Source organism: Martes martes, assembly GCF_963455335.1.
Source record: "Martes martes genome assembly, chromosome: 6".
NCBI classification, from domain to species: Eukaryota; Metazoa; Chordata; class Mammalia; order Carnivora; family Mustelidae; genus Martes; species Martes martes.
In genome coordinates this window covers 48,463,166-48,489,686 of record NC_137893.1, presented here as the reverse complement: position 1 = coordinate 48,489,686, position 26,521 = coordinate 48,463,166, and the positions used below count along the sequence as shown (strand labels likewise).

The 26,521-nt window shown below is 36.1% G+C and overlaps 1 protein-coding gene across 1 annotated transcript in view; it reads left to right on the top strand.

Moving 5' to 3' along the window:
• The window catches only part of BCKDHB (branched chain keto acid dehydrogenase E1 subunit beta), a 216,580-nt gene that overhangs the window by 142,636 nt on the left and 47,423 nt on the right, over positions 1 to 26,521 (top strand). The window contains exon 9 of the mRNA XM_080806044.1: positions 10,864 to 10,950. Within this exon, the coding sequence (XP_080662170.1) occupies positions 10,864 to 10,950 (87 nt within the window). The remainder of the gene's footprint in view (positions 1 to 10,863; positions 10,951 to 26,521) is intronic.

The following is a 26,521-nucleotide window of genomic DNA, read 5'->3' as shown; positions in this document are numbered from 1 at the left end:
TTAGCAAAGGATTTTGATACTATTAGATAGTTGATACTATTATTCAAGGTAAGAACCTTGAGATATGTGTACCTCCCTCACCTTCTCTGTCAAATCAGTGAGTGTCTTCTAGACAAATACTGCTATTTCTGCCAAAAGTATTGTTTTCCCGACTCCACCTGTCATATAAATAGTTCCTCCCCATCTTCTTGGTTTTAATGAAAGTACGAAATTTATATATTTTATTACTCTCTGTGCCAACTTAGTTATATGTACTAAAAAAATATATGTATAACTTTTCCTGAAATATCCCTGGAGTTTTACTATACCACTCTTTTGAGTCATAAAAAAGACCCGAAAGATTTTAAGCCTTGCCCGTGTATTATGAACTACACATGATTTTTGTTTCGTAATGAACTAAAAACCCATTTGCTTCAACAGAATTGGACCAGGTTTTAGAAAATAAAAGCATTTATCCATGGTGATGCAGAATTGTAGCAGTGTTTATACTTTTGATCATTCCTTAGAGAAGTATTACCTTGGTAGACAACCAGCTGGCTTCAGGGAAAATTGTACCCTTGATACATGCTTAAAACAGCAGTATAAAACATAACTGGCTGACAGTGCTGGTTTTGGTTAGGGTCACTTTCTTATTATTCATGGTATGCTGGGAGCACGGGGGATGATATCAGTTTCTACCCTGTGGAACTCTTATGATGGCCAGACATAGTATTTCCCTCTGTTGTCAACACTTAAGAAAAATTTGCCAAGTAGAGGCTTATGAATAGAAAAGGAGTGAATATTAGTAATTGTGGTTTGTTTTAAGAAGAGAGAAATTCATTTTTTCAGTGTTATTTTAGAAAAGATCTTAAGAGTCGAAATTTAAAATTCTAAATATAATTTGTTTTTAACAAATGGAACATGACTTTTAATTCCAGGATTCTTTAATTTCTTTCTTTCTTAAGTATGCTTTGTCCTAGGATATTGTGGCAACCCATATTACAGTCCTTTGGGATCTGGGTTAACTCATCTTTGTTTCCCTAGTACTGGCACATGTGAGTGGCTCACTAAGTTGTTTTGACATGAACCAGTGACCTTTGGACTTTATACAATGTTAAAAATTAATTGGGAAGTTGCATATAATAAATAAGATGATGGTGATTTTTCTGGTTGGTACCAGTGTTCCAAACTTTCTTAGCTGGCATTATTTTATTTCCTAATTACTGACAGAGTAGGGAACAAAGACAGGAGGCTCAGAAATTTCTCTATTATGTAACTAGACCCCATTATTTTCTTGGGCAGTGGACTTCAGTGCTTTTACTATATATAAGTTATCTTAGTGACTCTGATAGCTGATTTACCATTGAAATTTTTTCAGGAGAGGAATGCCGTTTTAGATAATCAGTCTGGGCAAGGAACTATGTGACATTAGTGATCTTAGGAAACATGTCTTCGTGTTTATTTCAGAACAGGGGATAGTCAGTAAACCAGATATATGCTTTTCTAAGAAAGAGGGCATGGTGAACAGCTGAGTATGATTATATATTTTCCTACTTGGAATATTATATTATGAAGAGGTTTTATTTCCAGTCCTCAAAGAGGCTGATTTAGAAATTTGATGTGTAAGCATTTTTTATTATGTTCAATTAGCCAACATATAATACATCATTAGATGCATAAGCCAACTATTTTATTAACAACAAAAATCAAACAGCCTTATTAAAAAATTGTTAGTGATGAGACATCACTAATCATTAGGGAAATACAAATTAAAACCACAGTGACATATCACCCTATACCCATTAGGATGACTACTGTAAAAAATAAGACCAAAAGCCAAAATAACAAATGTTGTGAGAATGTAGAGAAATTGGAACCCCTGTGCATTGGTGGTGGGAATGTAACATGATGCAGATGCCTTGGAAACTGGTATGACAATTCCTCAAAAAACGTAGTATAGTTTTACCACGTGATCAGCAATTCTACTTCTGGGTATATACCCTAAAAGAAGTGAAGGCAGCAACTTGAATTGGTATTTCTACACCCATGTTCATAGCAGCATTTTCTCAATAGCCAAAATGTGGAAGTAATTAACGTGTCTGAGAGATGAATAGATATACAAAATGTGGTGTGTACAGACAGTGAAATATTATTCAACCTTAAAGGGGGAGATCTTGACAAATGCTATAATGCAGATGAAGAGACGTTATGCTAAGTAAGGCAGTCATGAAAGGACAAATATTGTATGATTCCCCTCATATGAGGTTACTCATATGAGAGACAGAAAGTAGATGCTAGTCGCCAGGGCCCAAGGGAAGGGAGGAATGGGGAATTCTTGTTTAATGGGCACAAAATTTCAGTCGGGGAAGGTGAAAAACTTCTGCAGGTGGATGGTGCTGATGATCGTGCAACAATACGAATGTGCTTAATGCCATAGAGCTTTTCGGTTAAAAATGACTAAAATGGCAAAGCAAACAAAACTCTCTGTATGGAGTTTGCTGTCAGCCCATAATCACAACCTAGATGCTAAAGATGAGTTTTATGTGAATTATTAACACCTTCCCCCACCACACAATATGTCTGTAACACTGTGGTAACAAAACAGTACTACTTGAGTGAAGGTAAACATTAGAATTAATAATAAATGTAGTGGAATGGTACTGCCAGTGGTCTTCACTGTTGGGTCAGATTCTAGATTTGCCAAGTAGTACATAGGAGCTAATGTACTCTCACTTTTTCTTTACTTTTTTGGGGGAGGGGGAAATCTTTTTTTTTTTTTTTCTTTTTTAATGTTCAGTTAGCCAACATATAGTGCATAGTTTTTGACGTACAGTTCAGTGATTCATTATGTGCATGTAACACCCACTGCTCATCACCACACATGCCCTCCTTAATACCCATCACCTGGCTACCCCATCTCTTCGATCCCCTCCCTTCTGTAACCCTCCGTTTGTTTCCCTGAGTCTAGAGTCTCTCATGGTTTGTCTCCCTTTCTGAGTTCTTCCCATTCAGTTTTCCCTCCCTTCTCCTGTGGTCCTCTGTGCTATTCCTATGTTCCACATATGAGTGAAACCATATGATAATTGTCTTTCTCTGGTTGGCTTATTTTACGTAGCATAATCCCCTCCAGTTCTATCCATGTCAGTGCAAATGGTGGGTATTCATCCTTTCTGATGGCTGAGTAATATTCCATTGTATATATGAGCCACATCTTCTTCTTTTTTTTTTTTTCAGATTTTATTTATTTATTTGACAGAGATCACAAGTAGGCAGAGAGGCAGGCAGAGAGAGAGAGGGGGAAGCAGGCTCCCCGCTGAGCAGAGAGCGTGATGCGGGGCTCGATCCCAGGACCCTGGGATCATGACCTGAGCCGAACACAGAGGCTCTAACCCACTGAGCCACCTAGGCACCCCAGAACCACATCTTCTTTATGTGTTGAAGGACATCTTGGCTCCTTCCACAGTTTGGCTCTTGTGGACATTGCTGCTATGAATATAACCATGTTTATAGTAAAATTTTAGTTGTGGTGCTTCTGAATGCTTCCGCTGTTGCAGATTCTAAAGAAAAAGACTACTAGAAATCAGGATGGTTCTAAGGATGGAAAATGTAGAACATACAACATCCTGACTGTGTTTCCAAAAGTACAACTTGGCTTTGTGATAGTTCTTGTTAACAGTTGGAAGTCAACAATATTCATATCCAAATGACATATTAAGACTTCTTTTCATGAACAGAAATGGCTAAGAGTTGCAGGGGAAGTGGGGTATGAGTTTATGGAAATATTCTAAATCCTGCTGAGAAAACGATAGGGCTGTGATAGAAAGAACACAGGAAAACAGCTGGAAAATGGCTGCTTCAATCATTGAAAAATTGTTTTGGCACAAAAACATGATATCTATGGCCTGATGTTTGATCTAATGGAGGAAATGAAAAGAACTTTTAAGACACATTTATTTACATATTTACTCATGGCTTAACTCTATATTTAATAAATGACCACACATCCAGTACAATATATTTATCGTCATGGTGACGTGACCTTTTCTCACTAGAAAAAGAAAATCTATATTCAGTACCAGGAAAAGGAAATGTTCTGTTTGTGTTTTTGGTACAAGCATGTATTTAAAAGAGATGTACATAAAAACAGAAACATGTTTTGTATTGCTCACTCCTTATTCTAAAACCAGTTGGGACTAGGAAAAATAAGTAGAAAGAGTCGGCCCAAGGGAGTCCTTTAGTAGAATCAGACCAGGGTTTAGATCTTAGTTTTTTAGGACTTCCCTTTCAATGCATTTTATAGCTCTATTCAGTCTCTCCTAAGGGCTTAAAGCCATCAGAAAATTGGAGGCTTGTTAATGATTCATTTAAACCACTGTGTCTGTATACTTCCTTTTTTTTTTTTTTTTTAAATCAACATTAAGAACATTTGTTGAGCCCACATCCATAAGCATATATTAGGTATTGAGGTTAGGTATAGAATACTTGACACTTTCTAAATTTTGTGCTTTTGAATGAATTAGAGCCTGCTGGGAGAGATAGTACAGATAACCCTGCCTGGGTCTCAAAAAAAAAAAAAGAATACCCCCCAGAACAAAGAACAAAAAGATGCTGGTATTTTTTTCAAACTGTTTTATTTTACTAATATATACGCTGGTCCCAAGATAATAAAACAAGCATAATTGGCTCAATTTATTTTATTTTTTATTTTTTTTAAGATGTTTAAAAAATTTATTTGACAGACAGAGATCACAAGTAGGCAGAGAGGCAGGCAGAGAGAGAGGAGGAAGCAGGCTCCCCGCCGAGCAGCGAGCCTGATGCGGGGCTCGATCCCAGGACCCTGAGATCATGACCTGAGCCGAAGGCAGAGACTTTAACCCACTGAGCCACCCAGGCACCCCATAATTGGCTCAATTTAATGCTTATTTGTCATATGCTGTGTTTGGCAATAGATATAAATATAAATAGTCCCCGTGTTCAAATTTGTGATTTTGAGTGCGGTTGGAAAGGCTATTAAGACAGATGCACACAGGGCTGTCCTGCAAGGCAAATTTCTAGTGTTCCTAAGAGAGGTAGCAGTTGAGTGTTGCCTTGACCCTAGTACTTGACCCTTGTCCTTGTACCCTGGTTTTATGTTTCATAGAATACCCTTGCCTTGTCGGCTTCTTCAGATTCTGTTAGGAAGTGGTTCCTAGAATGTATATGATGTGACATGAAGAAGGGGACCAGGGAGAAGGCATTGTATGGGATGGGTCTTGAGGGAGGAATAGAATGCCTGCCGACCTTGGCAAGGAAGTCAGAGGCGGGAAAGCATGGGTCACATTCACAGAGTAGCGATTGGCCTGACATGACCCGAGCCTGGAGGGACTCTAAGGAAACAAGCCAGAAAGGTAAGGTTGATTGATAGAAACATGTTTACCTGACACAGTTTAACATAATTTCAGAGAGATGTCTACTTCTAATTTTTGCAAAAGCAGTTTGTCCTAGACTCTTCAGTGTTTGAGACGTGATTTATACAAAGAGTTCAGGCAGGAATGAACTAGTGAGGATGTCTGAAATTTTCCCGGACATTTCAGGTCTTTGTTAGTATGATTTGCTCATTCTTCTCCTGTTGATTTTACTCCGTTCTCTATGCTCTGCTTGCTCCCTTACCTACTTTTTTCCACATGGGTGATAAAGCTCCTAGGATTTAGTTTTTCTCTATTCATTCCACTTTCCTACAATAGCAAAATATTTGTGACCCCACCACTCATATTCTTGCCAAAATGGACTTTTCCGAACTTTCTCTGGAGTTCATGACTGTTCTTTCTCTTTCAGCATTGGTATTTCTCCAGTGGTGTACCGGTCCATGGTCTGTGCAAGAAGATCAGGCTGATTAATAATAGTTGCTGGGCATATTAGAATACATTTGCTAGCCTGTGATTAATTGTGAAGTTTTTCTGGCTAACTTTTCAAATGCATTTGGCTACTAAACAAGAAAACATTTCAAAAACTGTAATGCATTTGCAGTGATATTTGAAGCGTAATTTAAATCGTGTTCTGAATGATTTTAGAGTGTCTAAATATTGATTGATACGTTCTTGATTAATGAAACACAGGTGTATGATTTTACTATGACTTTTGCTTACATGTATTTCTAAATCTTTTATTTCAAAGGGAGGTGGTAAAGGCTGGCTTGGGTGTTTCTTTTGCTTTTCATTAGGTATATATTCAGATAGAAAATGTGGAAAAGGCTTGTAAATGCCTATCCCAAGTGTTACTTTCCTGCTTTATCTTATCAGCAGTCAGAATAGGCTGCTGAACATCATGTTGGTCAGGTTGAAGTACTCTGTGGGAGAAAGTCTTGCCATGGAGTTTGAGGAAGAAATAAAAAATACATATTTTTTTTGCTTTTGAATGTCAGCATTACACATTCAGGCATAGGCAAGCCTGATGGTCTGCTTGTCTGTATCGTTTTCTCCTGGAGTGACAGCTTAACAGTTTTCCTGGTTGGATCGTGTTAAAATCTTTAAAGGCTACATTCACTAAAACATATGTCCAATGTTTGGGCGGCCAAAATCTGTGTAGTCATTTTAACGGCGTGTAACTTTGCAATTTGCTCTTACCACGGGTATCTTATTGTCAAATCTACATTAAAATATCCTCAGTTTGGAGTCTATTATTTCATGTTTAAATTGTTGCAGGATGTGCTGAAGTCTACTTTTGCCCTATCTCAAAAATGGAGCTTGCTCAGAAAGCAATAAATAGCTTCAGTGGGACATATTTAATATAATGAAACTATTTTATAATAGGCTTTTTTACCTAATTAACTTTTCTTGAGTGTCTACCATTTTCTGAGCATTGTACTAGATATCCTGCATAGATAATGCAAAGTGATAGCCACTTGTGATGATGTCTGGATAGAAGACGGACAATGGGAAGAAGTCACAGAGTGGCCAGACAGGGCACAAGGTGTTGTCACCGTCCCATTGGAACAGGGGCGTCTTGATGAGTGCTGTTGGCCAAGTTGCCCCGTGTTCCTTATTGAAACTTTGATAGGGGAGGGGATGGCTAACTGAAATATGGAGAAAGTGAGAAAGTGAGACTCCACGAGAGAAATCCAGGGCCGACCGGTGCTAACTGACTTAGCAGCCACAGTCTGTTTCACTCCTAGCCTTCCAGAATTGCTTTTAAAGTTTTCTTGACAAATCTTCCGGAGCCGTGGTAGGAAACAAAGCCCTTTTGTTTCGCGGTAGGGGATACAGAGAACAGTTATTCACGGTCCTTGTCTTTAATTGGCTTAGCTCTCCCTGGTGCCATTTGTTTGCCTCTAACTCGCTGGTGCTCCATCTGCCCGAGGCCAGGATCCTGGAGCAGGTCTTAGTGGCAAAAAGTTGAAGAAGCAGATACTGGAAAATCCAGCCTTACGTGATCTTTCCTGGCTCTGATAGGTTCAGCTTTTTGTATTGAAAAGTTATTTAAACCCTTTTAAAATTTTTTTCCCTCAAGTGGTAAAATAGGTTTATCTCGGAAGAAAACTTGAAACAAAATTTCTTCTAAAGAAAATGAATTTCAAAGTATTATTAGTATTTATATCTTTAGTTATTTTAAAAAGGTTAATGGCTATCCCTGCTAAAAGGCACTGTGTGAACTTTTACTAAATACCTCAAAATTCTAAATTTGGCTAGCAACATAACCAGGCAGTTGTGTATCATTGTGCCTAAATGTGTGAAAATTAAATGCCTGTTGAAGTTGACCAGAAACATGTAATTTAATCAGAGTATCTAATTGAATCACAAAGAATAGAGTAAAACTGTCTCTAATTTTCTAGATTTGTGATGATCTCATTGTCATGATATTAACAAAGTGTTAATAATTTCTAAAGGAGTATAGAAAAGAACCAATCTTCAGAAATTCTACTAAGTTAAAATTGTGAATGATAAAAAAGCACATACCAAGTTGAATTTAATTATATCTTACAAAATTATTGAACTATATTTATAGACTCAATCATTAATGATATGTGCTAATTCTTTGATGATATGACTTGGAAAATATCACTGTCACTTCTTAATTTTAGCATTTTTCAGAATTTTATTATAATTTTATTTTACACATTTGAATACTTTTCAGATATCAGAGTTGACTTTAAGAAGCAAAAATGAACTTAGATGCTTTCCGAATTAAATTCAGTGATTAGTCTGAAATGCTTAGCTCCCAGCCTAGCACATAGCAACTTATGAGACAATCAGTTGATGATGATCATTATTTCTGACTCCTCTCTTCTTGCCACACTGTCTCTCACTGGTTTTTATGTCATAATAATTTCCAGAAACTCTAAGTATTATTACTTTTTCATCATATCTACCCTTTAGTTCTTGGTGTTTTAGAAATTTCTGGAATTTCTTCTGTAACTGTCAGCCGAACTACTGATCCAGGAACACACAGGTACGCAATACACATACAGAGGTGTTCAAGAGCGTCATGTTCTCTGATGCTAAGAGCTTATTGACCATGTTGTTTAGGATCCAGCAGTTTAAGGGCCAGGAGGTGAGCTGGCCGTCATCCTGCCGTGGAGCGCGGTCTATAGAGACTAGCAGGGAAGGCTGACTCCCTGTGTTCTTAGTGTGCCTGTTTGCTGCAGGAGCTTGGGACCTTAGGCTTCTCTTGTTCCAGAAGCTATTCCTGAAGTAGCATTAAAACAAACAAACGAAAACCTTTTTTGTTTTTTTAAGGAGATTATGACTACAACACAGTGTGTACTTGTTACTTTCAGCCATAATTCAAGGGCTCTGCTTTTATTTAATAATGACTTACTGGGAATACTTGCAATAATATAAAAATACTTCTTACATAGTCTTTTTCCCAACAGTTCCTTCACTGTCCATCCTCAGGACAAATAAGTTTTGGTAGTTTGGAATGAATTCCTCCAGACTATTCACACATGTTGGCTCTGAACGTACAGCTATGTATATTGGTGTCCCCATGGCTGTGGTGGGTTAGGTTTTTTGTTTTGTTTTGTTTGTTTTTGTTTTTGTAAAAATGAGATTAGGTTGTTCTGCAGTTTGCTCATTTTATTAGTTCATTTACCATAGGCATCTTTCTTTGTCCTCAGTCTTTTTTATGGCTGCATAATAATGCAACTGTATTGCTGTTCTTGGTTTATCTAGCCTTTCTCCTGCTGAAGGACACTCTGGAAGTCTCTGGATTTCATCATGTTGCATGAACTCCAAGGGTTGGACGCTTTTGTCCTGGCTACGTCTGTGCTTCGTTTCCCTACTATATTCTGCAGGCTATAGGAAGCCAGGCTCTCCCCCTTTGTTGCTTATTGGCCTTCAGGGATCATTCTGAAGGTTGTCATTCGATCTTGGATAGGACTCAGCTCAAATAAAAAAATACCAGTTCTATTGTGTGGAGGTTTAAGGTAACAGTAGCATTTTTATAGAAGTTTCTCATTTCTGCCTCCCCGGGATTTAAGATGCATCCTCTAACTGGGATGGATTTTTAGCTACGTCATCCTTGGACACTTATACATTGGCAGATTTTGGGTTTCAGAGTGATAAGAAAGGTTTAGTTGTCAAATCTGTTTTTTTAAACTGGTACTCCTTTAGGTCAGGACTTCTTTTAGAGAGTCCTCTGAGAACGCATTTGGTTTTTTTTCCCGTGATTGTGGACTATTCTTGTCTCTGTATATTTCTAATCAGGTGCATTAAAACTTAACTTGTGATTTTCATAAATGGCATAATTCATCACAGTCCTAAAATCCAAGTACCAGTATAGCAAGGTTCGCATTTCACTGGGGGTGGGGATGGTATTCATTAAGGTGTTCATAAAATTTTATGTTCTTAAGTCACTGTATACTCAGTAGGTATAATAACTTATTTTTATCATGGCTACTGGCCATATCTTGGAGTTTAACATCTGCTCCTTTTAAGATTTTAAACTCTAGTTGCTTAGAATGAAGGCAGTCTTTTAATTTATATGCGTATATTTGCTTGGAAGATCTTCTATTCACAAAATATTAATGTATAATTTAAGAAAGGTGATATCAAATTATTAGACATGTAGCAGAGACATTACCCCAGCTCTTTGGTAACATGTTAATTATTCAACATACCTGAAGCAGTAACTTGCTGTTGATTTTAATATTTTTTGCCTTCTAACACAGCCGGCATCCTGCTATGATATCGTAAGCTATTCTTTTTGATTTATTATTGTACAGAGTATATCACGCTGGGTGAACAACCACATTGAGCCAGTATGGAGGGTGCATCTTTTTGTTTGTGACATTTTCTATGTGAAAATGGAGTTGTGGTGGTTAACCAGTTTTTAGTGCACACGAACAAAGACGGCTGTAACCCTTGTACTTTTGCAGTGCTTTCTTCCTGCTAGGTTTCCTTGAAGATCTAGAAGCTTGAACTTTTCCTGCGTTACAGCTCTAATATGCTGTTCTCATGTGTTCCTTCTCCACAAAAAGTATTTCCCAAGGCTGTTTGTTTATATGCAAATACACCCAAAAGTGAACCCCAAAAACACTTTCATTCTTAAGGTAATATGAAGAAAAAATGATTTTGAGATTAAAAATGTGAAATACAGTAATTTAGTTTGTAACACAGAAGTATTTTATAATGAAGTATTTTATAATGGAATGCCTTTTAATGACAGAATGACAAATCCCATTTTTCTTTTGTAGTAGGGTTATAAACTATATTGAAAAATTTCGTAACAGTGCAAATATCAAATAACTATGCAGTGAGAGTTACAACTTATTTGACATAAAACTGTATTACTAACTTTTAATTATTTATTAGATTGAAATACTTTGTTTTTATTCCTTAATCAAAACTGCCATCATATACTTGAAAATATGTATTCTCTTCAACATCAGATTTTCCTTTTCTCTTTCAGTCTGTGATCAAAACAGGGCGACTGCTAATCAGTCACGAGGCTCCCTTGACAGGCGGCTTTGCATCAGAGATCAGCTCTACGGTTCAGGTAGCGTAACTTTTTGGCACTGGTTTTAACATTTGTGCAGTTGCACTTGTCTATTCCAAGGAAAAAGGTTACTTATCACAATATATAAAAGTGTGCACTTTCTGGAAATGCACGTTTTCCATTCGACTCCACTGTCCTTCGGTTAATGGTCTAATTACATCTTCTAGAAAAGAAATCTTGAAGTAATAAAAGCTGAAAATTCCTTTATAGGAAGAAGAAAGTTTGAAATGAGTTCACAAAACTAATGTTAGTTATATTTGCTAGAAGAACAGGAAATGAAAACTTTTAAATCTGAATGTGCTATTTCTCTTTTGATAAAAGTTAAACTTATTATGCAATATGTTGATCTTAGATTTTCACAGACTTCCCCTTAAAAAAGAAATGCATCTATCAAAAGTTAACAATATAAATTCAATAAATAATACCAAAATCAGTAAGTGATTTTGTTAGTTTAATTAATAATCAAATTATGTTATGCTTTAGAAATGGTTCACAACTTTCTTTTAAAAAGTATTTAGAAACTGCTGCAAGTTAGGGAAAAAAAAATCCCACATAATGCTTTATGAAGAATTTTTTTTAAACTTTTGTTTGCATTTATATGACAGATAGGAACAAGATGATTTAAATGAGTTTCATTTTCCTAATTTTTTAAATTAAAAATTCAATAACTATTTTAAATGTAAAGTATGTACATTTTAAATTCAGAATATCTTTGCAGTTTGCAAACATTTTACTTCTCTTTACTGGTGTTAAGATCATTCTTTTGTTAAGAAACATGTTAAGTTGAGAACTCCTTCAGGAGTGAATAGTTTAAAAATTTGTTATAAGATTGTGATATATGAACAATGATGTTTTTATAAGTTAAACTTTTAACCATTAAACAATGATTTCTACCAATAAATTATCTCTTTAAGTGCAGATTGACAACATTGTAAATATTTTTAAATTAGATGAAGCAGATTTAAACATAAAACTAGATCGATATAATCCAAAAATTATAGTTATTTTATACATTATTTATATTATCACTAACAAAATTAAGAAAAGCAAATATTTGAATTTTACAGATTTTAAAAAAATTTATTATATAAATTAAATTCTGGAGCATACTACTTATTATGTAATATAAGTGTCTGGTATTTATTGTGCATTTTATTCATCGAGTAGCATAATGGATTAACTTTGTTAAAAAAAAAGGGGGAGCATCACAAACAAATCACTCTAATACCAAGATGCTATTTCAAGTCAGAGGCAAAACTGGAAAAAGAAACTGGAATTGTCTGACTCCTAGTTAGTATATAATGCACTAAATCATTTGAAATGATAGTGACTTGGTAAGAGAACTTTGATCTGATGCCCTTATTCATTCTGCTCACTGAATGCTGTTTTGTTATCTCAAAAATTTCATTTGCATTTAAATGTAAAAAAGAAAAGAAGTAAACACAGCATTAGAAATAACTCCTCTTGTGAAGTACTCTTTCTCTAAGTGTGCTTATGCTGGATCTCCATAAATTATTAGTAAGCTGCGGTAGAGTGTAACGTATTTTTCAGACTGGAAAAGAATTAGAAAGATCATCTAATTTAGTGTCTGTTGGTTTTGAATAGTACTTGGACTTGGGTTAACAGAAAAATATCAGGCTTCAAGAATACATTTGTAAATTTCAGTTTGAGGAACCGCCTATTAGAGTTAAACACAGTCGTTACAAAAGACTCACACGAACAAGATCATAACCACTGTGTTAAAATCAGATCTTGAAATTATGTGATAATGATTGGGGGTAAAAGTTGTGAACGAGATTATCCGAAATATAATTATATTTATAGCATAACATGAAGACACCTTGTAACCCTCTCTGACTCCCAAGAATCTGCCCATAGGTGTCTGCAGACATCAGCCTGGGAAATCGTGACCTAATCTGACCCGATTCCTTTGACACATTAGTGGTGGTTGTCCAGGGTGTGTTTTTGACTCATCTAGTTTAAGAGGACAGTGGAAGATCTGGAACTAGAACAGGAAGTCTTGAGGAAATGTTGAGTTTGTGCATATGCATTCTTTATTCAAAGTTCCCCTGAGCCCCAAAAGGGAGATAGAAGTTTTAAATTTATTATAAAATGTTCTGTGTTCCACGTTAAAAATCATTTAACCAGCTAACTATAAAATGAATTAAGGCAATAATGTAGAGGGATCTGCATTTGATGTTTTGGGGGATTAGTATTTGGATTTATTAGTATGAGGATGAATTTGAAAATACTCACAGGTGTTTCTGCTTAAGTAGAGTAGAGAAAATGGATTTTAATAAAATCAACACAGTATCCCCAGATGTTTGACACTTGTGGCTTTTATGTATTGATAAGGGGTGGGGGGAGATACCTTGAGAGACTTTTTTTTTTTCCTTTTTCAGTAATAACATTTGCACATACTCAGAGTAATCTGAAGAATAAATTCTGCCTTTCATTAATTATTTCATGCACATGTTCAACTAAATGCAGTGTCCTATATTGAGCATCTTTTTTATGGAAGGCCTCATTCCCTGTTGTTGGTGAAACTTCTGTTGCATTACCAGCACCTTGGATTGTTTAAACTGAAATTACTTAAGTGTGAGGTGCAGTTGCTTTCACCACTTGGAATGATTCATATTCCTATATTTCTTCTTGTTGTATAAACTATGGTGTAAGGTCTAAAAAAACAAGATAAAATGGGATTAAGATATTGAAAGCCAGTTTTCTGGGACACCAGGGAAAAGGTACACAGAGAACTTACCATTGTTTGGAAAACAAGTTTGAAATTATGGATGAGAATGGTCTATAAATTGATTAAAATACTGAATTATTCTCACTGTTGTATCAGTGAATGTAAATTTTATGTAAAAATCAACACATACCCAGAAATCTGCTCCAGAAGCACTACTATGTGGAAGATCTCTGTAGTTCTTCAGGGGATCATGTTTAATCTTACAAAAAATAGCTCTTAATATCACAGTATTTTAAGAGAATGGTGATTCACAATAAAACTGTTTTTAAATACATTAGAATCTGAGAGCACCATTTTCATTATCCCTGAAATTTTAAATTATTATCCATATTAAACATAAAAAATATTGAAGATAATAAAGCACTATACAGAGTATTCTTTTAAGTTTATAGTTAGTATTTTTAGATAGAAAAGTGATATCATGCTAAAAAAGATTGAATATCAGCAAAACATTTTTCTCCTAGGTGTAGGAAGTATTGCTGGCATTACTATTAAGTTGTTTTTTTTTTTTAGTTGTACAGATAAAATATGAAAAGAATGAATATGAAATGTATTCATACTTTATTTACATAACTTCTCAATTTATGTCAGATGGCTCTTCCATCATACAGGGAATTTATTGTCCACATCTTGTTTGTTCATGTCCATTGTCTCTTTTCCTAAAACCATTTATTTTATTAAAAAAATACTCACGATTAACAGTTTTAGTTTAAAGTCATGTTAAACTCACAGGAATGATTAAACGTAACAGTTTTAAAAATGGATTGTCAATAACTTCTTCATGAAATTTATATGAATGCTTACAGAAACCAAAACCAATGCATTGAATCTAAGAACTGCTTTACATTCCTATTGTACTGAATTTGGAAGTTAACTGAGAGGCAGAACAAACCGAGGTCTAGTATATTTGGCCCCCCACCCCTGGGGAAGATTTCTTGGTCGGTCATCCAAAGCTTCACTGTCTCTTCTCATCTAATTTTACATTCCCATCTGTTCTCACTTTGGGGGTGAGGGAACTTTTTCCTTCTTTCATTTGACACACACTGAAAGTTGGAGATATGTTGCTTTTAGGGAGTTGTGCATTCCATCGTGCACCCTGATTTGTAGAAAAGTGCAAAGACGCAGAGCTTGGGTAATTCATTGACCTCATTGTGTAGTTTGAGCAAAGATTTCATTGCTTAAGAAAATTTTATAATTTACTTATAGATGATGTTTATATTCCTCAGCTTTATGTAACACAGGTTAAAAACAATCATTACTGTGCAAAAAGAAATGTGTGAACCTCATCCATTTTAATAGTCCTCTCATTAATTTCTATTATATGCGCTAGAATGCAATGTTCAAAATAGGCATTATTTATTTGAATATTAAGGCCAAATAATGTATGGTATTTAGCAGCTTTAAATAGTAAAATTTCTTTAAGCCTTGGAGAAACCAACCTTTATTATTAATTTCGAACACATTCCCATAATGATGAAATAAATCTTGACTCTGATAGGCTTGTGATAAAAAAAAGTTTTGAGTTTTTTTTTTTTTTTCTTCTGGATTCAATGCTTAATAAGAATGCCAAAAATTTTAGGGATTGGGGTTGGCTTAAAGGTTTTATTTATTTATTTTTTTAACACATGGAAGCAATAAGTCTGCAATAAAGAGTCCAATTGGAGAGGATGGTAAGTTTCCATACCATTGTTCCATCCTTTCTGTGCGGTCTCTTTTCCTAGAAAAAGAACTCAGAAATTGTGTGTACTGACATATATTTTTAAGGTAATCATATTCTAATACTTTGAGAGGATTTTTATAGGGTTTACACAAATCATTGTGTAAACGGAAACTTTCATAATTTTCAAGTAAAGGAATTTTGCTTTTCTTACCATTTCATTTAGAAAGGATTCTACGGGAGGATTTTTAAAAAAATAAACTTCTTATTCCTACCAAATTAACCAACACTCCGCTTAAAAACATCAATCTGAAGGAGAGGGAGAACTCCTACATGTCTTGAGTTTTTATCATTGTGGAAAATGTTTAATTAAAATTATGATGTTGTAAAGTAAGAATCATCAGAGAAAGCTATCAGAGTAATAATTTAATGAATAGTTTACTGCAATTTTAGAGTCTTTTTGTTTAATTTTTTTTTTTTTTTTTTTTTTAACCAACAATGCAAGGCATTTGCCAACAACAACAAATGTAACAAGCAGGGAAGTGTACTTCTATACCAAAATCTATTTAAATGGAGCCAGAACTTGGGGCGCCTGGGTGGCTCAGTGGGTTAAAGCCTCTGCCTTCGGCTCAGGTCATGATCTCAGGGTCCTGGGATCGAGCCCCGCATCGGGCTCTCTGCTCAGCGGGGAGCCTGCTTCGTCCTCTCTTACTTTCTGCCTACTTGTGATCTCTGTCTGTCAAATAAATAAATAAAATCTTTAAAAAAAAAAAATGGAGCCAGAACTTTAAAAAACAGTTTAACACAGAGTGATCAAATAGAAGATGGACTCTTTTTAAAGTGGAATTTTGCCTGGAAGCCTGTTTAGTGTTCATCCAGCGGTTTCTATGGCCATAGATAGGAAACAAAGACTGGGTCCTTCTAGGGATGTGTCAAGGCTGGGGTGGTTATGCCACTGTTCGCAATTTGTACTTACATCCAGGTTACACTCTGGTGGTCCTTTCCTTTGCCCTGATCATGCCAGTGGCTCTTCCTTCTTTGCTCAGTCGTGTAAATGGATCCAAGGAGCCCCCTTCAGCCCTTGTCTCCCCTATTCTTCTTCAGGTGGGCCCAACCTGAGACCAATGGCTGGTCTTACAACTTTCAAATTCAAAACCTTCAGGACTCTACTTGTGACCTCTGTCTGTCAAATAAATAAAATCTTTAAAAAAAGGGGGGGGGCGCCTGGGTGGCTCAGTGGGTTAAGCCTCTGCCTTCGGCTCAGGTCATGATCTCAGGGTCCTGGGATCGAGCCCCACATCGGGCTCTCTGCTCAGCCGGGAGCCTGCTTCCTCCTCTCTCTCTGCCTGCCTGTCTGCCTACTTGTGATCCCTGTCTGTCAAATAAATAAATAAAATCTTTAAAAAAAAACAAAAAACCTTCAGGACTTACTCTACCTATGGAGCATTAGACTAAAAATTTCAACTTCCTGCTAGTTTTGGTAGTGATAAGAAATTTGTATGAGAAAATGGTTAATATGAAAGGATTTTTCACATGAGACTGAGAAAAGGTGGACATCAGAACATGGATATTCACCAGCTTCTGGAAATTAGCTTGTCTCAAAATGAACTCTATTTTCCCTCAACTCTTTCTGACCTTTTCTTTTTTTTTTAATTTAAAAATTTTTTTTCAAGACTTTATTTGTCGGAAAGAGAGAGGACGGGGAGAGGCAGGCAGAGGAGAAGCAGACTCCCCACTGAGCAGGGAGCCTTATGCAGGGCTCGATTCCAGGATGTCAGGATCATGACTTGAGCCAGAGGCAGATGCTTAACCCACTGAACCACCCAGGCATCCCTTTCTGGACCTTTTAAATTGTCTCCTTGCTTATCTCTGCCCCTCAGCCTGTCACATCTTATCAAATTACTATTCACTGTTTCCTTAAAACACATCAGATTTTGCCCAGTCTCTGTTTGAATACACCCAATAGGCCTTGGGCAATAGAAATAAGATATTTATGTTGATAGTAAACTGGTGTTTCCAGTATTATTTCTCACATCTTTTTATAAATCCATTGTGCTGTCCTACTGGCCATTTCTTGAATGATAATTAATTCCTGTAATAAAACTTTGCTGGGTACTCTGGGCACAACATCAGTTTTGGCATTTCATTCGCTAAATAGAGCTCTTATTTTGGTGACACAAGTTTAGTAGCAAAAATAGATGCTAAACAATAGTTATACAATGGTACATGCTTGGATAGGAAATAATCTGAGGACTGTGGGATTATAAAAACAACTTGATCACCTAACCCATGGGTTAGCTGAGTTAACTCTTGGAGGATGTGTATGACCTTGAGGTGAAGGGGGGTTGTGATTCTAGGCAGAAGGAATAAGGAGGCAGGAAAAAGAATTGATTTTCTAGTGGTTTCAGGGGTTTGGTTATGGTTGAAGAGTAGTAGGTGAGACTGTAGCACCAGGTAAAGATCAACAAGCTGGTAAGGTTTAGACCATAAAGAATCTTCTATATAATACTAAGGAATTTGTTTTGTGTGAGGAAGAAGCTATGACAGAGCAGAGCCATCTCACTTGGATAATAAACTTCAGTTCTCCCATATAATATATTTAAAATACCTCTCATAAATTTCCCAGCAAATCAGAAGTATAGCTCTTCCTCAACTGTTGTTGTTTGGTCCCAATAAATCCATCATAAGGTAAAAATATTGTAACTCAAAATGCATTTAATACACCTAACCTAGCAAACATCATAGCATAGCCTCAGCTACCTTAACAGTGCTCAGAACACTTCCATTAGCCTGCAGTTGGGCAAAATCATCTAACACGAAGTCTATTTTGTAATAAGGTGCTGAATATCTCATGTAATTTATTGAATACTGGGCTGAAAGCGCAGAACAGGATGGTCGTACGTGTAAGGGTTGTTCCTGGCTGACTGTGAGCTGTGGCTCGCAGACCTGCCCAGCATCTTGAAAGAGAATATTGTACCTCTAGCCTGAAAAATATCGTAATTCAGAATTCAAAGTTAAGTTTCCATTGAATACATATCGCTTTCACACCATGATAAAGTCTGACTTTATCCTCGTGATCCCTGGCTGACTGTGAGCTGTGGCTCGCAGACCTGCCCAGCATCTTGAGAGAGAATATTGTACCTCTAGCCTGAAAAATATCCTAATTCAGAATTCAAAGTTAAGTTTCCATTGAATACATATCGCTTTCACACCATGATAAAGTCAAAAAATTTCAAATTGAACCTTAGTAAATCAGGGACCATCTGTAGTAGGAATACAATAGTCACAATTATTTTCATTATTTAAAGCAAAAGGGTATAATTAAAAGGATTTTAACAGGAAATTAACTTAGAATATTTGCAGTTTAGGAAAAAACTCTTTGGCACTTGTGTTGAGGATGCACCATGAGGGGTGAGGCAGGAAGTTATAGAAATTAACAAAGAAACTATGAGTAATTTAAATGAGAGATTTGGGGGTCTTCTAAGTCAAGGGCGTGAGAATGGTGGTGCAGAGAAAAGTGAATTTTAAAGGAGGGAAATTTTGAAAGACGGGCTTGCTGACTGATGAGACAGGAGTTGTGCAGGAACTGGGGTGGATGACAGAGAGGCAGGCTGGAGTTCAGAATAAGGCTTAGCTTCATTTCTGGGTTGGGTGATTTTAGAATGGAGGTGCTGGGGAATGTTATTGGAAAACAATAACATCTTTTGTGGAAGATAATGAATTCATTTTGGGCTTGTAGAATTTGAGATGAAGATGAAAATGTGTGTCTGCAGCTCAGAAGAGAACCTAAGGTCTAGGAAAAGGTTAAGGATTCATCATCTTATGGCTGAAGGATGATTACCGAAGATTAAAGGCTTACAGAGTTTAAGTCAGCTAGAGACTGATGGTTTTAACTGGAAGACATTGGTAACTTCGATGAATGTATGATTATACCCAGGATGGAGGCCAGATTATATTTGGGGTGGTGAGTGAATGTGTGAAGATTTAAAACAAGAAAACATGACTTCAAGAAACATAGGTTTTAAGAAAGGGAGAAGCGTAAAGTAGAAATCAGTCTCTAAATGCTGTTCACTCAACATGGAACGCCATTTTCTCCTTTCGAATCTCTTTCCCTCACTGCCTCTTCATCCTTGTCCTTTCACTTACCCCTCCAACCCACCTAGTGTTGAGGTTTAAAAATCTCTCAAACGTGCCCTTCGGTTTCCATTTTTCAAATAAACTCAAATGGACTTTACAAGAAAGAAAACCACACAATCTAAAAGAAAAATGTAGAAAATAACTGATACTAAGATAGGTAAGAAATTTTTTTGAAAGATTTATTTATTTGAGGGGGTGAGGGGCAGAGAGAGAGGGAGGAATCTCAAGCAGACGCTGCACTGAGTGTGGAGCCTGAGTGGGGGCTTGATCTCACGACCCTGGGATCATGACCTGACCCAAAATCATGAGTTGGTTGCTTCACCTTCTGAGCTATCCAGGCGCCCCAAGAAGGGTAAGAAATTTTTGAGCAGAAATGTAAAAAGCAATAGGAGCCTTTTGTCATAGATTAATATATTTGCATAAAGTGAAAAATAACTTGTGTGACAAAAACAAGCACAATTAAAAAGAGTGACAACTCGGTCAGTGTTGAGGCACATGACAAAAGATAATATTGTATTAAACATTCTCAAATATTAATAAAGAAACTAATAGTACCTTTGTTTAAGAGGTCAGAGACAGATTATTTTTTCAGAACTATTAGTGGCCAGTAAACATGAAAATAATATGATACTTATGGCTAAAAATGTGAATTTCAAAAATGAGATACCTATCATTTGTTACTCATAGGAGTGGTAGTGCTTAAAAATAAATCATATTTAGTGTTGAAATGGTGCAGGGTGATCAATCTTTCTAGGAAATCAGTTTGGGGACGATTGAGACTCATCAAAATGTGCATTTCCTCTGACTCAGAAATTCTAGAAACCTTCACTTTGGAGTTCCACACAAAAATATGAAAGGTCATTTTTCTCAGTGCCAGTCATTTCCTAGGAAAATATTGGAATACCATTAATTACAACAGGAATATAGTTGAATAAGTTATAGTTTATCCATATGATGACTGTTACAGATTTATGAAAATCATTAAAAGAATAGTTGACAGCATGGCAATATTTGTACAGATATAATATTATATGAAACACTCACAATGCAAGCCCACGGGTGTTTTACTTGCCCAATTTTGTGGAAGGAAAAAAAAAAAGACACATATGTTTATCTAGATATAGAGGAAAAACCTTACAAGATATGACTTTTTTGGATCTATATTTTCCTCCTAATAATTTCTTCATTTTTTTATATACAGAAGCATTTATAATAATTAAACCTTTTTTGTAGTTTGTGTCTCATACATGTCTTGGTAAGTCTTCCAGTTGTGGCTAAAATGTTTTAAATAAGAAAACCCATTTTGCTCATAAATTGGATTTTTAAAATATCATAGTACTTTACTTTGACAGGGTTCTTTAATCAAGAACATTTAAGTTTGGAGAATTGCTGTTCTTAGTGGTAGTGGCTACCTACTCAGTTTTATGATATGAGATGGCTTTAAAACCAGTAAACCCTACTACACAGATTCCATTATGCTGTGGATTCGTTCGGTCCCTTGCGTGCATGGTCTTTGACTTGTTGCTCTCATTATAAAAGTGAAAGCAGCATTATATTGGGTTACTCAGATTATTTAGTCTTCCCATGTTAATTGGTCAGTGATACTGAGATTCACATTGAATCCCCTGCTTGCTTTCTCTCCCTCCTTTTGGTATTGGCTTTTCGAAAGATTGCTGTCATTCTCTTTGAAATCCTTTTGGATGTAAGCCAGTCAGAAGAAAGATCATCCACATTCCATCTTTCTGGGTAATGATAAAGTGCTCCAGTTTCTCTCACACAATTATTAATATTTTCCTTGTCAGAAGTGGTCCCCTTTGAATTCAAAGGCACATTCATTATGAACCTCGCTCCTCTCTCCCTTTCTTTGTAACCTCTGGTCAGCATTTTGTTGTGTCCTTTTTGGTGATGTCCCAAAACCACTCCTGTCTATCCCACTTAAGATGGACTGATCTGCCAGTTGGATGGGAAAAATTCACTGCTGGAATGTTTGAAAGGATGTGTACTCAAGTGAAAGGTTATATTATAAACATGTAGTCTTTAGTCATTAGTTGTTAACTAAGGAGTATGTGAATTCCCCAATAATCTCAGTTTTGAACTAGCATCTCCTCAGAAAGGCTCTCCCAGATGTCCCATCTACAGTAGCTGTCCACCCCGAGTTTTCCCCCATTACAATACTCCATCCTACTGTCCTCATAGCCTCTGAACTGTCTGTAGGTGTCTTGTTTATTTGTTCTATGTCCTTCTTGCCCTAGTAAAAGACAAGCTTCGTGAGCTTAAGGACCATGTATGGCTTGTTCATGTCTGTAAGCCGGGTGACTAGAACCCTGGCTGGCCACTAAGCAGGCACTCAAATAATGAAATGAATTGTTTGCCCCTAAGCATCACTGCTGTTAGTAATTTCTTTGAAGAAGAAAGGTATCTTGCTGGTTTATGTTGTATACACAAACTGCTAGTCACAAAAACTGCTGGATTGGACTATGGCCCTTTGTATACACCACCCCAATTTGTTGACTGCCCCCCCACACTCAAAAGTTTTGTTTTGTGTTATGAGTTAACTTCCAAAATGAGTACTGATATCCTGTGCTGTTGTCCTTCACATTGCTACTTTGTGTCGTTTTGACAAAGTTACTTCTTGTGACTAACCTGGTGATGCTTTTTTTTTTCTCCTCTTAATTCTCTAGTGAGGCTAAATAAAACATTTATTTTTTTTTCTAAAGGTTTATTTATTTAAGTGAGAGCGAGAGAGAGCAAGATGGGGAAAGGGGGCAGAAGGAGAGGAAGAGGGTCTAAGGGGACTCTGATGTGGGACTCGATCCCAGGACCCTGAGACGGAACCAAGAGTCGGACACTTAAGCAACTGCATCACCCAGATACTTACTTTTGCATAGTTACCAGTGAAGTTTCCACAAATGAGTAGACTATTTAATGAGTAAAATAGATTCTCTAAAGAAAACCATTATTTTCTTTTAAAAATGACAGTGATTTCTATGACTTGGTACCTTTATACTTTAGCGCCTAATGAATTGTAGTTTACTTTCAGAGTGATTTTTGAAGGTCTGGTTGTAGCCTCCAAATTATAATTGAAAATATTTCATTTCCTTATTTGGCATGAAATAGTTTCACTTCTTTTAAAATATGTATATTTTTAATGTAAAATCTTAAGATTTTTCAAACTACAATAAAATTACTTAAACTTTTCTTAGTGAGAGAATATCTATCCATGACCTGGCTGACCCTTTTGGCTCCCTAGTAACTTCATAGGCAAATACGATGAAGCGTGTATAATTTGTCAAGAAATTTTAGGTGTATTTTGTCAGCATTGTATTCACCATCAGTAAGGGGATGAGTTGGCCTCCAGGAGACAGGGCTGAAATTCTCTGCAAGTTTGTCACGCTGTTGGATGGCAGTCAAGTTGCGGTTGTTGAAAGCTCATTTTATTTTGGTAATTTAATGTAATTAAATTTACAGCTCAAATTAGTTTATGCCTTGTTACAAGGGCCATCACCTCTTTTCATGAATGAGTTCACAGCTCACCAAAACATGCTTGTGTTTAAAATAGATGTTAAAATAGAGATGAACTACTGCTAATGAATTTTCTGCTCAGTTTGAATCCAAACACTTGTGAAAATTAAGACAAGTTAAAATCAGCACTTACCCAAAAACAGTTGAAAATGAAAGTGATAAATCATCTAGTTTATAACTGTTCTGATTTTTTAAATCTATCAATATTAATAATAGTGTTAAAGATATTTTAATTTGCAGGTCTGAAAATTTGCATTTGATTGGGAAAAATGCTAAATGTTGGATTATTTTCTTTCAAGTTCTGTCAAAGAAGGTACTTTATTTCTCGATCCACTTGAAGAAACATATTTTTATGTTTTAATCCTTTCAAGGACCATATAGTGATATTTGCTATTTAGGGTAGTTTTATATTGTAGATGGTGCCAAGAATTTGTCTTTATCAATATTATTAGGGGAGAAATATAATTCATGGCTATTCTCTTAAGAGGGTCTAAATAGTTATGCTTTAAGAAGTGCCTTGAGATGACTAGTATTTCAAAATCCATTATTTATATCATCTACGATTATAGTTATATAATTGTATACAACAAGTACTGATTATTTCCTTCCTTTTGGTAGGATTTGTTTATCCGCTTAATAAGTACATTTCTGCATTTTTTTTCCTGCATGAATTTTATGTTCCCAACTTAGACTATAAAGAGGGTATAATATATTCCCCATGTGTGTATTTTTTTAAGACTTTATTTTTAAGTAATATTTATACCCAACATGAGACTCAAACTCATGACCCTCAGGTTAACAGTCACACGCTCTACTGACTTAGCCAGCCAGGTGCCCCTCCCCCACCATGCCTATATTTTGAGTGCTTTCTGCACCAGTCAGACTCTTGGTTTTCCCTGAGATGGCTTGCATTTTCAAATTTTCTGTCACCATTTTTCTTCTTTAATCTATTCCTTTTAAAATACCAATAGTTAACTCTATATGTGCAGTTAAAGAAATGAAACTTAATCTTAATCTTTTCCACTCATTACTAAAGAATCCTGGGCCCCTGCATCCCAAAATAAAGTTATGCCCCTATTTTCCTAACCATGGACTTTTCTGGGCATCAGTTTCTACCTAAGAGTGCATAGCAGACCACATTGAATGTATTTTGTGAATAATATTCCAACATCACACAATCCTATATTTTATTAAAACCAGCTTTTCTGTGGCAGTTCCAAAAACATAGTTCAGGTACATTAAAATAATGAAGTATTATACAAATATTGATAAAATACCCTTTTCATTTGATGGAATGTTTTATTATGTATGCAGCTATCACTTTACCTAATGAATACAGTATCCATTTTAATAAAACCCATGTATTTTATAAAACTAGGACCTTGCCTAACCTATATTTAGAATTAGGGAGCCGCAGTGGCGTAGGTGAAGCGAAATGTTCTTATTAGAGAGCATGCCACTGGGATTCCTTTTGTTAGCCCGCCAGAGATCTTTTTTTCCTTCTTCCTCTTTTGCCATCTCGCCTCGCTCCCTTTCTTTTCTCTTTGCCTTTCCTGCTAGCCTCAGCAAACATATGGATCTTTGCGGCAAAACTATAATTCTTCTCTCATCATGAACATGCTAGCATTATTCGGGGTGGTTTGTGCCTCTGAAAGCCTTCTCCATCCTAGTAGGCAAAAAGTAGAAATGCCCTGTAATATTGGATGAAGGTAGGGGAATGAGGTTAGATGGAGGCAGATATTTTCTTTTTCACAGGGTTGATCAAAGATGATATTTAAAAACTTATGGAGTTAATACCATCTGTGACACATTTTTAAAGGGAATTACCTATCAGTATGAAGTCTGTGAGTGTATATTTTTTCCTGTTTTTTTTTTTTAAATGGTGTAATAGAATGGGGTGTTATAAATGAGATTTCTACTTATGTTGTAATTTCCTCCAGGAATATCACAGCTATCAGTAGTTTCAATGATGCTGTTAAGGATAATTTGCTAAAATTGAAACTAGGGGGCTTACTCGGACACATAATTAAGAAAGACATTCTTTTCCAAACCTGAAATGAATTATAGAACAAGCAGAAGTCCATTAAAACATTTTTTATTTCCCCAAAGAATAGGCCAATTTTCATTTTACCTTCACAACCAACATCTTCAAAAAAAAAAAAAAATCCCATCTTGAAATGGTGGTTATCCTATTTGAAGAAATTTGCCAAGCGAATTTCACTTTGAATGACCTTTCTTACTACTTGCCTTGTTACTCATAATTGGGACAGACTATTATTTTTTCATTCATGAAGAAGCATTTAGTTAATAATCTGAAGCAGAGTTCTTGCTAACATCATTTATGGGTTACCTCTATTAAAGTGATTCCTTTAGAACAAAGGCTTAGTACACTTGCTTCCAGCCAATGAATTTGTTTCGCGGACAAATAGCCTTAAAATAATGTTTTAGGAGAGGATAGAATTCTATGTTATACAAATAGAGATGCTTCCCCCAAGTTACGGGGAAGGATAGCCGGGCTTATCAGGTGGATACTAGTTTGTCTGTTGAAAGTCTTCTGCCTTACAACTGTGAGACCAGCAGTCTCTCTACTGTCTAGAACATTTAAAAAAATGATAGCTATTACATAGATAAGTCCTTTATTTTTAGTGACGTGTTTTTGTTTTGTTTTGTTTTGTTTTATTTTTTTGTTTTTTTGGGTGGGGGGTATTTATTTGAGAGAGAGAGAGAGAGCACGAGCGGAGGGAAGGGGCAGAGGGAGAGGGACAAGCAGACTGCCTGCTGAACAGGGAGCCTGACCTGGGCTGGATTCCAGGACCTTGGGGTCATGACCTGAGCTGAAGGCAAAGGCTTAACCAACTGAGCCACCCAGGCGCCCCTGTGGTGAAGGTTTTTATTAGTGAAGTTTATTTTATTTTTTAGTGTCGTAGAGTATGATCACCTGTAATATTTCTCTTGTCATGGTCTCTGCAAGTCAAGCATTTTAAACATAATTTCATCTTTGCATTGGTTTTCATGAAGACTTTGGTCATCTGTCAAATAGAGCTGACATCTTCATTAGGAAACATTTATCTAAAGAAGAAATGGTCACAAATGTTTCAGCTTCCGTGTCAGGCTAAAGAGAGATGAACTGGTAGAAAGTAGAGAAATCAGACCCACTTTTCTTGGTCTAGCAGTTTAAAAAGTTATTCCCATTTCCACCAATTCTCATGTCCTGTTGCCTGAATAGGAAACCTTTCCTAGGGATAGTGAGGACTTGGTGCTCGTAGTGGACTAAAGGTGATCATATAATTTATCTTCCAAATTTGGACAGTGGGCATAAATTGGGGTCATTCCATGAAAACTGGGATGTATAATTACTGACTTAGGCTACTTTATGGGAATATGTCAACTACCATGTTATGCAATTAAATCTTAAGGATAGGTAACAGTGCCCTAGGTATGAAGGATTCTTGGTAAATCAAATTTAGAGTTCTTAAATGTCCAAGAACTAAAAAAAAAGAAAA